Raw genomic sequence first — 16,964 nt, 5'->3', positions numbered from 1 at the left:
TTTCTTTTTTTTCTCTTTTTTGCCCGGGGCTACCCTCCGGAGCGCAGCCTACAGCGTGGGAACTGCCAACTAACCCCATTCTCGGGGAGAGGATGACTTCGTGGCTTCCCCGCCAAGCCTGGGACCCACCCGCCCCGGGCGCGCACCCTACTTCCAACCTGGGGCCGCGCCAGGGCGAGTCCTAGAGCAGCGGACCGCACCTCCCAGCAATCGAATTTGCGACCCGCGTGTAGAGGTGCGAGAAGGAGCCCCCGGGAGCGGGAGGCAGCGAGTCAGAAATGCGGGTTCCAGCGCTGGCCGCCGGGATGCCGAGTCCAGAGGGGCTACGAGAGGGCCCGCGAGCGCGGCCGGCTTCCCAGACTCCCCGCCTATGGCGGTCTCTCCGCACCGTCAGCGCGAGGCGCGGGAGCCTGACCCCGCGACCTTCCCGCCCTGGCGACGAGGGGAAGCCACGGACAGCGTCCCCACGCGGCGCGGTGGGACCCGCACGGCCCGAGCCCCGCCCACCCGCCCCGCCCCGCCCCCTCCCGCCCGGCCAATGGGCGCCCGGGCCGCGCACCGGGGCCCCGCCTCCGCAGGGAAACTTGAAGCCGGAGAAAAGTTTGCCCAGAGACCGGCTGGAAGCGCACCCGTGGAGCGCGGAGCGCGGCGGCCCGAGAGGAGAAGATGAGCGGTCCCAGGTCAGAGCCTCAGGCCCAGTGGACCTCACGCCGCCCCCAGGGAGCCAGAGGCGGCCTCCGCGGCAGCCGCCAGCCCCGGTAGCCGCCCGCGCTGCCGGGACCGCGGAGGAGGGGGCCGAGCCGGGCACCGGCGCTCAGTGCCACCTGCGCGCGCGGCCGCGCCCCTCGGGCTCTCCGCCCACGGAGCCCGCCAAGCAGGGATCATCGGTGAAGGGCCGGAAACATAGAAGGGACGAGACCCCGGAGCCGGCTTCACAGACCCCCTCCCCGCGTTTCTGAAAGCTGGCCACGCCGATCCCACTTCCAGAAACTTGGCAGCCACCGGAGACCCGGCTCGGAGGAGGCGAGGGCTGGACAGGCTCCCCGTTGCGCGGGGCGAGGCTGAGGGCAGGTTGGAGGCGTGTCCAGCACATCGGAGGCTTGACTCTGGGGGCTCTCGCCGCCACCACAGGTGAGATGGGGTGGGGGGGGGCACTGGGCAGAGAGCGGAGGGCGGGCGCCCCCAGAGTGGAGCGGGGGAGGAGAGCGCGCGCTCTCCAAATTGTCTTTCCTAACTGTTTTCAGTGAGGATTTTATTGACTCAGAATCTGTCAGGAATTAGAGCGAACCACTTTTCCCTTGAGATAGGCCTTGTTCATCTTGGCAGTGGAGTGAAGTTGAGGTGGGGGGGAGAGGGGAGGAGAGAATGGCTGCACCCACTTATAAATATTAATGCGCGTGGAGTGGTGCCGCCGGCAGGACGCATCGGGAGCCGGGAGAGTTGGGGAGCCGCAGCTGGCAAGTGGCTACAGTTCACAAAGTAGGATCGAGCCGTTCTCCGTCTCCTCTACATACTGTTTGTGGGGCGCGGATCGGACCCCTGGCTGGTAGTGACAGCATCTCACAGCTCCTGTGTCTCTCCTCCCCTCCCCAGACCCAGCCTCGCACTTCCAGGCCGCGCCGTGCCGGCCACCACCATGTCCGCCCCTGCGGCCAATGCCTCCACCTCCGCGATCCCCAACCCGGTGACCATCCCGGCGGTGATGTTCATCTTCGGGGTGGTGGGCAACCTGGTGGCCATCGTGGTGCTGTGCAAATCGCGCAAGGAGCAGAAGGAGACGACCTTCTACACGCTGGTGTGCGGGCTGGCCGTCACCGACCTGCTGGGCACGCTGCTGGTGAGCCCGGTGACCATCGCCACGTACATGAAGGGCGAGTGGCCCGGCGGCGCGGCGCTGTGCGAGTACAGCACCTTCATCCTGCTCTTCTTCGGCCTGTCGGGCCTCAGCATCATCTGCGCCATGAGCATCGAGCGCTACCTGGCCATCAACCACGCCTATTTCTACAGCCACTACGTGGACAAGCGGCTGGCGGGCCTCACGCTCTTCGCCGTCTATGCGTCCAACGTGCTGTTCTGCGCGCTGCCCAACATGGGCCTGGGCAGCTCGCGGCGGCAGTACCCGGACACCTGGTGCTTCATCGACTGGACCACCAACGTGACGGTGCACGCCGCCTTCTCCTACATGTACGCGGGCTTCAGCTCCTTCCTCATCCTCGCCACCGTGCTCTGCAACGTGCTGGTGTGCGTCGCGCTGCTCCGCATGCACCGCCAGTTCATGCGCCGCACCTCGCTGGGCACCGAGGCGCACCACGCGGTCTCCGCCTTCGCCTCCGCCGCGGCCGCCCGCCTGGGGTCCCCGGCCGCCTCCCCCGCCCTGCCGCGCCTCAACGACTTTCGCCGCCGCCGGAGCTTCCGCCGCATCGCGGGCGCCGAGATCCAGATGGTCATCTTACTCATCGCCACCTCCCTGGTGGTGCTCATCTGCTCCATCCCGCTCGTGGTGAGTGGCCGGCCTGGGGCCCCGCTCCGGCCGTCTCTCCCGTCCACCTCCCTCCCTCTCGCCCCTCCCGCCCCCCTCCTTTCCTTCTCATTCCGGGGCAGCAGGCAGGTCTCCTCCAGGTATCCCCGCCAGGTCGGGCTGGGATCCCACCCTCGGCTCAGAGCAGCCCGATCTCCCTTCAGGCCGCATCGCTAAGGAGGTGCCTGCAGCAGGTGCTTCCTCTCTCCCCTGGGACAGCCCCTACCCGCGGCTGCCTGACATTGGCCTCGAGCCTTCCCGGAACCCCGCCTCTGTCAAATGTGGAGGGGAAACCGCTGTAGGGTGACTGAGAACAGCAGAATCGGAAACATCAGGGTGCTGGTCTCTGGCGTACACCGTGTCTTATAGCGGTGGGGGACTAGGGGGTGTTGATTTATGTAGGGTTTGGGGGGAGACTCCAGAATTTTAGGGCTGGAACCCAACTCCCTCAGGTTACCTGCGAAGTGACTTGCTTACAATAATCTAGAGAACTCCCTGCTCTACCCGCAGTGCCTGGGTGCACTGTGGGGACAGGTGCTACAGGGGCGCGGCGTCCGGCATGCAGGTCTGGCATTCTCTCGGGGTTAGGAAAGCAGGGTTCCTCAGGGGACCTATTCCCGGCAGGCTGAGGGCCATGGGTGCTGGATTGGAATCTCAGCAACTGTGAGGGGTGCAGGACCATTCTAGGGAAAAGGTGCTTATGTACTGTGGGCCCCCACTCTGCAGCTGGTGACCCCCAGTCCTGCCCTTACAGACGCTTCTAATTTTGGCCTTTCTGCCAGTGTGTGCTTGGGTTTCCATACACTTCGTTTTTAGGGCATCACCTTTTTTAAAATGGCCTCTGGGTTAACTTTTAAAACGTTATAAGCAGAAATGTTGAAGACCTACCTAGCTCTCCTCTGCTTTGCGTGTCGTTAAAATGGAACGCACCAGAAACCCATGGGCAGATTACATAATGCTTTACCTAGAGTTTCCCTTAAAAGCAACTACTTCTGAGTTTTTTCATCTCTCAAAACACTGCATGCCTGGATATTCTAAACTACAAACTCAAGAGGAGAGGACTTCTCTTTCTTATGCTGATTGGGAGCAAGAGCAAATAAATGTAACGTATTATTCCTTTCTTCCCCTTCCTAAAACTGCCCAGCGATTTTGATGTAGAATAGTATATCTCTCATAAAAGTGACTGTAGAGGAAGGAACTTGGAGGGGGCTGAGAGCCAGCACACAGTAGTAGCTTCTTGCCAGTTTGTATAAACAGAAGTAAATATAATTGGCCAAAGGGGCCTTTAAACCATTCCAGGACCCGCTATAATTTAGGGAGTTAAGTCTCACTTGAGCCAGATACATATATTTTAGTGTGCGCAGTGGCAGCTCAGAAAAAAGGGAGATTTGGGAAGAGGCAACGCAGCTCTGGCTGGGGCCCCCTTCCTGGGCCTCTGCCTGACGTGTTGCAGAGCCATACAGGACAAAGGGAGGGCCCCGCACTTCCACTCGCAAGAACAGAGGCGCTGGAGCTAGAAGGCTAGCAGCCTGCACTACTTTTTAATTGTGTTGTGGTTGGAGTGAGCCTGTGAAGCTACCAACTACTGCACAGTCCCAGGTGAATTGCTTCCTTCCAGCTGAAGGGGCCGACGGCGCCCTGTGGTGCAGGACGGTTTATTACAAAACCTTTTTGAAACTACTGGAGAAGCCAGAGGCAAGAAATTACAGGCGCTCTATTCGTGGTTTGCAGATTAACCACATTTTAGGTAATGAATCCTGTCCACTCTATAGAAAGTCATTAACGTGTAGTAGATATTAAGTAATTTCACCCTGAAAATCGAATTTCAGAGTCAGTTTAATCGTAAATTAATGACACGCAAACAATGACATGCATACTCCCCACCCACCCACAGCTTTGCAATTACCCGAAGAATTCAAATGGAAACTTATCCACAACTACAGCCTTCTTTGGCATCTGTTTGCAACTTTCTTGTTTTGTTTTGATGTTTCTCTGACATTTAAAGCAGCCGGACCTATCTTCAGTCCCAAAGAAAAAACGAATGAAGCATCTTTTTTAAAAAACTTTATCAAATCAAGTTGGTTGCTAATTCTATTTGAGGAAAATCAAATCCTTCAAAACACTGAAAAGCTCCGGCAAGGCTCATAGAGCTCATACGGTTTACTTAGAATTTCAGGGAGCCTGGCACAGCCACTGAAAAGCCAAGTTTTTGTCTTTTGGGGGAAAAGGGGAAGCAGCAGCCCGGGTGGCTCTTACAGGGCGGTTGACACAGAGTCCAGGATGCAAAGTAAATATTGTTATCCAACAGGAGCGTGGCTCACAAGTGGGGCTGGGATTGGAAATGTGAGGGAGGTTGGGACGTTAGTTGTGGCCATGAAGAAGTGTGCTGAACTTGCCAGATTTTCTAAAGTGAGTCATACTCAACTAACTGCAGTTGTGCATGTAACCGACAAGGGATGGCACATGACAGGATAGAGTGGGAAGGTGCTTCTTGTCAACCAGCCTCTGGTTTTTTGAAACACAGGAGAAGCTGAAGAAATGAAAGATAAATAAAAGGGATTGTATTCTTTAGAAATATGCAAGCAAGACAGCCTGCTAAGGTCCAGTGTGAATGCGTAGCTGGATCAACCCCGGTGCCTAAGTTTGCCGTCACTGGTGTGAAGGGAACAATTACAACCAAATCTCTGCCACGGAACTAAACAGTTACACTGTAGGACAGGGAGAGGCATTTTCCCCACTCAAGCACCGCCGTGTTTATTGTTTACAGTTCCTTGTATTTCCTCTCTTCTTACTCTGAAGTAATAAGTATTCATCTGTTAAGGGGTAGCATGGCCAATTTGGTTAGTCTTTTGCCTGAAATTTAGGTCTTTAGGTAAATAGTGTCCTGTGAGTGTTTCTGATTATTAGGGCAGATGGGAACTACATAGAGAGAGACACTTGTTTCCCTTAGGCAAACAGGAAGTAGAGTCAGAAAACACCTACTGGGATTTCACTTGAGTAAAATTCCCTTCTCTAGGTCCAAGAGACCCATAGATTTGAGTGTGATTACAGCAGAACCTGAAGGAAATGAGGATTTTTTTATTCAAATAAATTGAGCTGAGTTTTTTCTTTAAATTAACAATTAAAAACGAAAAAAAAAAAGAAAAAAAAATAACAATTCCTCAAGGCAGTTGTTTAGTTATAGCCTCACATTGCAGAGCCAGGACTTGTACCTTGAAGACTGCATCTGGTATCTTGTTGACAAAAGCTCTGAGAATTCAGGGCTGGCCAACATTTTCACTCTTTCTGCACCTGTTTCCTCAACTGCAGACGAAGAATTTACATTATTACGCAGCTAACCGGGTGGTGGTGGATGAGTCCTCCTCTAAGGCTCTTCCCACCATGCTGTGCTGCCTGTCTAGGCTGGGTTTTATTAAACATCTACAAGATTTATTTTCCCCAGAGCAGGAGTGACTCCTATAGACTCCTAGTAGGATGCTGAAATAAAATTTTCGGTGTAGAGCCTGCCTGTAGGATTAGGCAATCTGCCTGCAGTATGTGGCCAGTTAGTGACCCAAAGGGAGGGGGAACTGAGTTCCAGCCACCCAGGCAAGAACTCTTTTCATTATTCTTTATGTAAAGTGGGTTTTTGTCACACACACACAAAAAAAGGTAATAATTTCTAGTAACAGCTGTATCAATGTGGGGCAGTAGGATAGCTGAGCACACACGGGACATGCCTTCGATGTGCCTGGCACAAACAAGTAGACACATGCACAGATCCACCTTCGGGATCTTGTCCTTTATTGGAAAGCATTTCTACCTTGACAGTCGATGACTAAACATCGGTTCAATCAAGACTTGAGCGTTCTTTTCCAATTAGACATCCCCTGCCAACAGGTTCTTCTTAAACAGGAAGTACATGTTTTTGATACCGTGTCATTAGCTGTACCCAAAAGCTATGTCTAAGCTGCAGTTTTCAAATTACTGATAGATTCCACAGTGGCCAAACTTCTACATATGGGTTACCAAAAGAGTGAGAAGAGCCTAGAGATATATGTTAGCCACTTTTAATATTTTTTATTGATTTAGAGAAGAAAGGAGAGGGATAGAGAGATAGAAACATCAATGAGAGAAACATCCATCAGCTGCCTCCTGCTCGCCCCCCACTCGGGCATGAGCCTACAACAGGGCATGTGCCCTGACCCGAAATCGAACTGGTGTTCACTTGGTTCATGGGTCAAGGCTCAACCACCAAGCCACACCAGCTGAACTGTTAGCCATTTTTACTAAGTGCTTCCATAATTTGTACATAAATTAGAAGGAGCAGAGCCAGAATAGAGGTTTGATTCCAATGCTCAGGCATTTACCTCTATAGCAAACAGCCTCCTCATAACTTTGCTGTAGTCACATATTCCATTGAATGTGTCATATTTTCTCCTTCACCCTACACTGTAGTCATCTTCAGGAAGTTGAGATTATTGTAAGGTATGCCAATACTAACAATTAACTACATGCACAAATCTGCAGCTACTAAAAAATAGGCTAACTTGTAAAGTTGCAAGAGGTTATGTATGTTTGTATTCGGTGATTTTTTTTTTATGGTGTTTTTCCCTCCTGAGTCAGAGGTTCTGTTTTTATCATCAGCACACTCTTCCAACACTGAAAACTGCCTGAACATGTTTATTTGTGTTACATACATGGCCTAATGAGAGAAAACTCCAGAAAAGTGCTTTCATCTACCTACCCACGTGACATTGCTGTGGATATTCCCATCTTAATTTGGGGTTTCCCCCTTTGGGAAGAGCAAATCAAGTAGCCTTGAAAGTGAGGCAGACATTGCTATAATTTTCGAGTGTCATGGAGTGCATGGAGTTCGTGTTCGTTTTTGTCTTCTTTTTTTGTTGTTGTTGTACTTCAAGTCAGTGTCATTGAGAACATGCTGCAAAGGCAAACTCACTCGTCTTCTTTTAAAATAATTTAACTGACTTTTGAGAATGCTCTTACCTGACTTTGGCATTTTGCTTTTTCTATTTATCTTTTCCCACTCTGTCAACTCCCCCTTACTGAAACAATGCTAAATGACCAGGCTCAGTGCCTTGTGTTAATTGTAAGCTTCCCTCCCACTCCCGAAATGGAACTCTAAAATTGGGCTTCCTTAGTTTCCTGCCCTTATCTGACTAAAAGCATGGCATGAATTTCCCTTCATGAAGGTGGCATAAATTTCCCCCCTCCCTCCCAGGACCAGGGTGAGTAGAGTGACCCTTATCACGGGAGACAGAACCAGCCAGCACCAAGATGAGCCTGCACAAAACCTCCTTAAAAAACCTCTTATCTTCCATTAGTCCCCCATATATCCCCTAGTTACTGCTCCACATTTGACCTCTCTGGAAGCCCAAACCCTCTTTTCTTTGTTAAAAAGGATACATACGCTTCTTTTACTTTTTTTGTGAATGCCTGTGCACATTAAAAAATATTAATAAATTTGTATATCTTTTCTCCTATTAAAATAAATAAATAGGGTTTCCTTTCATTTCCTCTATAGTAGTCAAAATTAATTACTGCTGGGGATGAAGGGCGGCTTAGAAATAATTCTTTCCTTGCCTATCATCACCTTTGATTATGAAAGCCCATTATTAATTTTTTTTTTTTACAAAACTCTGATCTTTCTAAAAGATCATAGAAATTTAAAAATAAAATGCTAACCCCTAATACATTCCCTTAAATAGCTACAAATTTCATTCCTTTTATATCCATTTTAACTGCCTTTCATTAGTAACCATGTTTTCTTTGAGGTTGTAGTGGGAGAAGCAACCAGCAACAAAACATTTAAATGTTAAAAATATCAGAAATGCTAAATTCAGACTTCACCAAAATTCTGTTCTGAAAAGTCTTTAGAGTTGGCTGGGCAAAATGCTTCCTAGGAATGCTCTGTGGGACCAGAGTCCCAAGTGGAACAACACTGTCACCTAGAGGCTGCAAGTCTCAAGTTCTATAAACCCTGCCATAGGTCTTCCTTTTTCCTGGAGTCTGTATACACCCAGAGTGCCCCTGATTTAATCCATCGTTTCTTTTCTTTTTAGGAACAATAGTATGATATGAGTAAAATGTAAACCCCATTCTTTTTAGCAATAATTCCATTGCTGGGAAATAACTGTTAAACAGAAAGCCAGCCAGCCTGGTAGAACAGAAAAAGCAACACGGAGGTCAGTCATCTGGAGACCTGGGGCCCAGACCAGAGTTGGCCACCCACAGAGTGGAGACCTGGATAAGTTCCTCTAAACCTCTAGATCTCAGCAACATTTCATCCAAGAAGAGGCCCGTAGATGTAAGGGAGGTGAATCTGTCCAGACAAACTTTACATTCTGGGGTGAACATTACCCTCACCCCCCCCCCCCCCCCCCCCGCCCCCCGCCTCAAAAAAAAAAAAGTGAGTAAATAAGTGACTATAGTAAGAGAAAACTTTTCTAACTGCCAAAAATAAGGCTCCAAAACAGCAAGCAGGTTGTTAGGGTCTCCTTGTGTTTCTTTCATTTAAGCCATACCTGGCCTGTGGGTATGTGGGCTGGCCCAGTGCTTCTTCCCCTAAACAGCTCCATCTGCACTAGAATGGCCTGTCATCGTAGGGATGGTGCATCCAGAGTGTTCTTTTAGCTCTTGGCTACTTACCAGCTCAAATGCTGGACAGGCACAAAGGCAAGATCCTGATTGGAGTTTCAGGGTGGAGTCATTGAGCAGAGTTGCAGAGCAGAACAAGAGTTCAAAAGCCACAGGGAGCTAAGTAGCATGATCAGATCTGCATTTTAGAAATAATCTTCTGGTGGCAGTTTGGAGGATGAAGTGGAGAGGAGAGCTTTTGGTGGCGGGAACTCTAGTTTCGTGGCTGACGCAATAATCCCGGTGAGAAATGCAGTTAGGGAAAAGATTGGAACGGGTTTTTAGAGGAAGAGTTTATTATGACTGGGGAACAGACTCAGAAAAAAATAAAAACTTCTCTGGTCATTCTGGATGACAGCAGATTCAGACATTGGCTCAACAGTTACAGTATATTCTTTCTAGACTCTAAAATAAAGGAATCTCTGGGCTTGTCTGTGATGACTAGATGGTTAGCTGACTTACAAAATGAGTTTCACTTCAATATAAGTGGCAGCTGGAATAAGGAAAATAAAAGGCTATTGGAGAAAAAGAATTCCTGCCCTGGCCAGGGGGGCTCAGTTGATTAGAGCATAGTCCCAATACACCAAGGTTGTGGGATCTAAAGTTACAGGTTCAGTCCCCAGTCAGGGCACATGCAGGAGTCAACCAATGAATGCATAAGTAAATGGAACAACAAACAGATCTCTCTCTCTCTCTTCTCTCTCTCTCTCTCACACACACACACACACACACTCTCTCTCTCTCTACCTTCTTCTGCTTCTCTAAAATCAATCAATAAAAATTTTTTAAAAATACTTCATTAGAATTACCAAACCTTAAAAGCACATAGAAAAGAAGTTAATAAAATGCTTTTCAAGGGAACTTTATGCACTGTTACCTGTTCACATGTTGCATTCTTGTATGGCATCTTTGATCTAGGAAAGGCATGTTACAAAAATATTTGAAGTTACACGGACTCGAAACATAACTGCAATTGCACAGCGAATGGTGTTCCTGACGCTTATACTCTTTCTTTGGCACTTATTACCAGAAAAGAGGGCAGCTCCCTACTGTTGCTAAATTAAACGCTGCAGCAAACGTTTCCCGGTTGACCAAAAATACAATCTGATCGTGGCCATCTCGTTTGTGCAGGTGCGAGTGTTCATCAACCAGTTATATCAGCCGGACTCAGTGAAAGAGATCAGCAAAAACCCAGACTTGCAGGCCATCCGAATCGCCTCTGTGAACCCCATCCTCGACCCCTGGATCTACATCCTCCTGCGGAAGACAGTGCTCAGAAAAGCCATGGAGAAGATCAAATGCCTCTTCTGCCGCATCGGCGGGTCCGGCAGAGACCCCTCGGGGCAGCACTGCTCAGAGAGCAGACGGACATCCTCCGCCCTGTCCGGCCACTCGCGCTCCGTCCTGTCCCGGGAGCTGAGGGAGATCAGCAGCACGTCACAGACTCTCCTGTACATGCCAGACCTCGGTGACACGGGCCTGGCGGGCAGGAATTTGCTGCCGGGGGTGCCTGGCATGAGCCTGCCCCAAGCAGACACCACCTCCCTGAGGACTTTGCGAATCTCAGAGACCTCGGACTCCTCGCAGGGGCAGGACTCAGAGAGCGTCTTACTGGTGGACGAGGTTGGGGGCACTGCTGGGCCTGCCCCCAAGGGCAGCTCCCTGCAAGTCACATTCCCCACTGAAACACTGAACTTGTCAGAAAAGTGTATATAGTGGCTAAGAAAGGAGTACAGCTGTGTCTGGAAGCTCACAACATCCTGTGCAACAAACACGTGGTGAAGCATTTATTGAGCTGTGCTGGAAGGGCTGTTTTGTCCTGGGACTCCCATGAGGGACATCTGGGTTTTGAGCACGTTTCACACAATCAAGCCGATTCACATGGCTCCTGAGGCCTGAAACTCTTGGTCGCACGTGTAGGGGTGGATTTGGGCCAGAACTCGATTGCAGAGATCTACCCTCAGTTTCCTGCTTCACAGGAAGACGGCCAAGTTTTGCTCTTGTCAGAACATTTGGAGCGGAGCGTTATACCTGCACACAGCAGGCGGGACTGAGGGGCTGCAGGCCAGTGAACTACGAGGGCTATCTGTCTTAGGGATGATTGAAGTTTCTCACTAAAGCATGAAATGTGAATTTTATCGTTGTAAATATGATTTAAGGTATTTAAAGTATTTTCTTCTCTGTGAGAAGGTTTATTGTTAATACAAGGTATAAGTGTATGGTCACCGCTCTCCTCCCCAGTATAACAAGCTGAAGTTAGAGATGTTAGATTTTATTTTCATAAGTAAGTTCAGGCTGAGGTGTTGAAAATTCACAGAGAAACTAACACCTATAAAATGGATATAGATTTTTTAAAAAGGAAGAGTTTAGTACTATTAAAAGAATAAAGAAAAATACTATTTTAAGACATGAAAATTACAGTCCAAACTATTAAAGTTCCTTCCCAACCTATGTGTACTTCATAGTGAGAAATGTTTAATGCTGGCTACATGTATTTATCCAAAAATCTGTGATTTCAGGAGAACCTAACATACTGGCCAGTATTTTCTACTTTTGTCCCCACAAACTGGTACTTTTAAAATGTAACATAAAATTTTAAAAGTCTTTAATAAACAACTCATAGTTGAAGTGTACAATATAAAAGTAAAAAGTTTAAGCAGCTTGTTTTCCCCCTAAAATTGTGTATAGTTTTACTTTCCTAAGAAATGATCTAGAACCTCCTTGAAAACTTAAGAGGAAGACAGATTGCATGCACCATAATTTTTACTTTGCAACGTGAAAGGATTGGTTAACCTTTCACAGATGTTAGAAGTCTAACCAGACAACAGGTGCAGTGCGTGGGCACGTGAGGTCACCTTCTAACAGTTTTGTGTCATGCCCTGTAATGCTATACACATATGAAGGAAACCTTCTCAAAGAAATATTAAGCATGTTTTGTTGCTTACAAGTGTTTTTGTGAATTGCCTGGTTGTAATTAAATTCTGAGCCTGATAGTGATATGGTTTAAAGAAGCAGTTGTACCAACTGAAATTATTTTGGAGATTATAATAAATAAATACACTCACTCTGAGTTCCATATCCTCGGTTTTGGAGAGAACAGTGTGCTTTTTTTGTTTGTTTTAGGTTATCTTCTATCTTTTTCAATTGGAATATTTTTTAAAATTTTTATTTTGATACGATATCAAATTTACAGAAAAGTTACAAGAATAGTAGAAAATCTTGGATAGACTTAGTGGAGAATGGTATTTAGAAACCAAGATCTAGGTACCTAACTCACCTGTTTGAATGGGTGGTGGGAGAGACAGTATGACTTCCTGCTTTTAAATTCTCAGCGGTTCTCACACTTCAGCATGTATGTCACCTGGAGAGCTTGAAAACACAGTTCTGATCCGGGAGGTCTTGGCGGGGAGAGGGGCAGGAGGATGCACATGTCTGAGAAGCTCCTAGGCGATGCTGACTCTGCCTGAATGACACACTTCAAGGAGCAACAGTCCCCAGGAGCAAAGTATGATTTGCAATTCGCAAGTTTTTAAATGTATTTTTGGATGATGACAGCAAAACGACTCATTTTCACAGACGTGATGGAACAGTGATTCTCAGCTGAGGCAGGGATGGCTCAAAAAGAGGGCATCCAGCCCTAGCTGGTTTGGCTCAGTGGATAAAGCGTTAGCCTGTGGACTGAAGGGTCCCAGGTTCAATTCCAGTCAAGGGCACATGCCTGGGTTGCAGGCACGATCCCCAGTAGAGGGTGTGCAGGAGGCAGCCGATGGATGATTCTCTCCCATCACTGATGTTTCTACTATCTCTCCCTTCCTCTCTGAAATTATTTATATATACATACATACACACACACACACACACACACACAGAGAGAGAGAGAGAGAGAGAGAGAGAGAGAATCCAGCTCAAATTTCTAAAATGTCCTATTTTACCAATGAAAATAGTTCTGTTTCCTCAATTTATACTAATCAGTGCCTAAGAAATGTTTTCAGAGAATATTTTACTTGTGAAAGAGGCTTTTTTCTCCCATGTACACAATGAAACACCTAAATTTATATGTAAATGAATATATAATGTATATATTCATCACCCACATTCATGGAGGAAAAACTAAAGCCACATTCAAAAGTTAGCATTACTAATATATCAAAGCATAAAATCATTCATCCTTTTCTTCAGATTCACCATCCAGAACACTGATTCTGGATTATTTTTAATTGAAATATCATTCACATATTTTATAATTTGCCTTGTATTTTAGTATGTTCACCAAGTGCAACCATCGCTGCTATCTAATTCCAGAACATAGTCATCATCCCAGAAAGAAACCACGTACCCATTTGCATTCGCTCTCTAATCTCTAACCCCAACCCCTGGCAGCTACCATATGGATTTGCCTATTCTAGGCATTAATGGAATCATACAATATATGTGTGTGGCCTTCACTGTCTGGCTTTCTTCACTTAGCATGTTTACAAGGTTCATCCATATTAAAGCATGAGTCAGTACCCCATTCCTTTTTATGGCTGAGTAATATTTCATTATATGGATACTAGAGGCCCGGTGCATGAAATTCGTGCGGGGGGGGGGGGGGGTGAGGGGGGATGGGGTCCCTCAGTCAGGCCTGCACCCTCTCCAATCTGGGACCCTTCGGGGTAAGACATCCCTCTCGCAATTTGGAACCACTGGCTCCTAACCACTCACCTACTTGCCTGCATGATGGCCCCTAACCACTCTACCTGCCTGCCTGATCACTCCTAACCACCTCTGCTTGCCAGCCTGATTGCCCCTAACTGCCTCTGCTTGTCAGCCTGGTCACCCCCTAACTGCCCCTTAACTGCCCCCCTGCGGGCCTGGCCACTCCCTAACTGTTCCCCTGCCACCCTCATCGCCCCCTAACTGCTCCCCTGCTGGCCTGATCGCCCCTAACTGCCTTTGCCTTGGCCCCCACCACCGTGGCTTTGTCCAGAAGGAAGTCAGACATTCGGAAAATGTCCTTTCGACTCTAATTAGCATATTACCCTTTTCTTAGTATAAATACCACATTTTGATTATCCATGCATCAGCTGATAGACATTGAGGTTGTTCCCACTTTTTCGCTTTTATTAATAATGCCATACAAGTTTTTGTGTTAACATGTTTTTAATTCTATATATTTGGAGTGGTATTGCTGAATCATATGGTAACTATATTTAATTTTTTGAGGACCTGCAAATTTTCCCAAGTGGCTGCACCATTTTACATTCCCACCAGCAATGTACAAGAGTTCCAATTTCTCCACGTCCTTATCAATATTTGTTATTGTCCATGTTTCTGATTATAGCCACCCTAAAGGGTGTAAAGTAGTCACACAGTAGTTTTGATTTGCATTTCTCCTGTTGACTAATGATGTTAAGAATCTCTTCATATGCTTATTGGCCATTTGTATGTCTTATCTGGAAAAACATACAAATTTGATTTGATCTATTCAAATCATTTTAATTGGGTTATATGGCTATATTAGTTTGCTAGGGCTGCCATAACAAAATACTCTGGTGTCTCTCTTATAAAGACACTGGTCATATTGAATTAGGGTGCAACCCTTATAACCTCATTTAACTTTAACCATCTCCTGAAAGGCCCTATCCTATATAATAAAAGCCTAATATGCTAAGTGTCCAGTCATCTGTTCAACCAATTAAAGCGTAATATGCTAATGATATGCTAAGGCTACTCAACCACTCGCTATGACATGCACTGACCACCAGGGGGCAGACACTCTAGTAGGTTAGCTTGCTGCTGGGGTCCAGCTAATTGGGACTGAGTGAGAAGGGCCCTAGAAATTTCGTGCACTGGGCCTCTATTCTTCAAATAATAACTTTGGGGATAGAGCTTCACCATATGAATTGGGAGGTGGAAGCACAATCCAGTCCATAACAATGTCTTTATTGTTGGTTCTGGCTCACTCTTAAGAGAATAGCCTTTTGACCCTGCAATCCCACTTCTGGGAAGATAGCCCAAGAATCCAAAAACACCAATCAGAAATAATGTATATACCTCTATGTTCATTGCAGCGTTATTTATAATAGCCAACATCTGGAAAGAGCCCAAGAGCCCATCAGCAGATAACTGGATAAAAAGGCTGTGGTACATTTTCACAATGGAATACTACACAGCTGTAGAAAAGAAGGAAATCTTACACTTTGCGACAGCATGAATGGACCTGGAGAGTATTACGCTAAGTGAAATAAGCCAGTCAGTGAAAGACAAATACCATATGATCTCACTAATATGTGGAACCTAATGAACAAAATTAAGTGATGAACTAAGTGGGGCTATAGGGGTATTATTGGAAAAAAAAAACACACTGATTTTTTTAAGACTACAATTTTGAAGCTAGTGATCAAGACAGTGTGTTACTGGCATAAGAATAGACATATACACCAGTGTAACAGAATACAGAGCTCAGACAAACCTTCAATGTATTGATTTTCAACAAAGTTTTTCAATGAATAGTGCTTGAATAACTGGATATAAAAACAAAACAAAAACTCAACCTTTACCTCCAACCATACATACAATTAACTTGAAGTGGATCACAGACCTAACTAACTATAAAAGCTAAAACTGCAAAACTTCTAGCAGAACATAGAAACTCTGTCTTGACTTTGGAGTAAGCAGATTCTCAGCCCAAAGAAACTACAACATAAAAGAAAACAAATGAAAATTGGACTCCATCAAAATGTAAAGCTTCTGCTCTTCAAAGGACATTAAGAAAACAAAAAGGGCCCTAGCTGGTTTAGCTCAGTGGATAGAGCGGCGGCCTGTGGACTGAAGGGTCCTGGATTCGATTCCAGTCAAGGGCACATGCCCAAGTTGCAGGTTCAATTCCCAGCAGGGGGTGTGCAGGAGGCACCCAATCATTGATTCTCTCTCATCATTGATGCTTCTATCTCTCCCTCTTCCTTCCTCTCTCTCTAAAAATCAATAAAAATATTTTAAAGAGAAAACAAAAAGGCAAGTCACTGATAGGGACAAAATATTTACAATCCATAGATCTCATAAAGGATTTTTAACCAGAATATAGAAAATTTCTTACAGCTCAATATAAAGATAACCCAAATAAAAATTGTGCAAAAGATCTGCACAAGTGCTTCCCAAAAGAAGATACAAATGTCAAATAAACAAATGAAAAGATGCCAACATCATCAGGGAAATGTATATGAAAACCACAATGAAAAACAGGGGGGTTGAGGGCATGGGGGGGGGGGGGTTTGGGGGGATGAAGACACATATGTAATACCTTAAACAATAAAGAAATTTTTTTAAAAAACACACAATGAGATACACTACAGATCCACTAAAGTGACTCAAATAAAAAACAATGGCAATACCAAGCACTGGCAAGGAGATGGAGCAACTGAAACTTTTTAATACATTGTTGGTACGAAACAAATTGGAAAAATGTCACAGTTTCTTCTACAGTCACATATATATTTACCATAAAACTCAGCAAATCCACCCCCAAGTAGTTAACCCAAGAGAAGTGAAAACATATCCACACACTAACTTGTAACACATACTAGTATACATAGCAGCTTTATTCATAACAGATGAAAACTCAAGATATTCATCAACAACCTAGATGTCCATCAATAACATGAAAAGCTACAAATTGTGGTATATTCACACAACAGAATACTACTCCACAATAAAAAGGAACATATTGCTGACATGCACAGTAACATGGATAAATCTCAACATGGATGGTTCACAAAAGTATTATACTGAGCAAAAAATGTCAGACACAAAGTACATACTGTATTTGAAA

At 46.4% G+C, this 16,964-nt stretch overlaps 1 protein-coding gene across 1 annotated transcript; it reads left to right on the top strand.

Annotated features, from left to right (window-relative positions):
• Positions 1–627: 627 nt before the first annotated feature.
• On the top strand, positions 628–12,237 carry PTGER4 (prostaglandin E receptor 4). Its single transcript, XM_070411788.1, has 3 exons — positions 628–1,131; positions 1,594–2,500; positions 10,286–12,237. Exons 2-3 carry the CDS (start codon positions 1,637–1,639, stop codon positions 10,868–10,870), a joined length of 1,449 nt encoding a protein of 482 aa, XP_070267889.1. The 5' UTR covers positions 628–1,131; positions 1,594–1,636; the 3' UTR covers positions 10,871–12,237.
• Positions 12,238–16,964: the final 4,727 nt, after the last annotated feature.

This window comes from Myotis yumanensis, unplaced genomic scaffold (assembly GCF_028538775.1).
Source record: "Myotis yumanensis isolate MYYU_CA2020_CCGP unplaced genomic scaffold, mMyoYum1.0.hap1 SCAF_4, whole genome shotgun sequence".
Classification (NCBI taxonomy): domain Eukaryota; kingdom Metazoa; phylum Chordata; class Mammalia; order Chiroptera; family Vespertilionidae; genus Myotis; species Myotis yumanensis.
The sequence above is the reverse complement of the archived record's forward strand: the minus strand, read 5'-3'. Positions and strand labels throughout refer to the sequence as shown.

Coding starts and splice junctions, on each gene's coding strand:
- PTGER4 (XM_070411788.1), top strand. CDS start 1,637: ATGTCCGCCCCTGCGGCCAATGCCTCCACCTCCGCGATCCCCAACCCG. Junction 2,501..10,285: donor TCTGCTCCATCCCGCTCGTG/GTGAGTGGCCGG, acceptor TCGTTTGTGCAG/GTGCGAGTGTTCATCAACCA.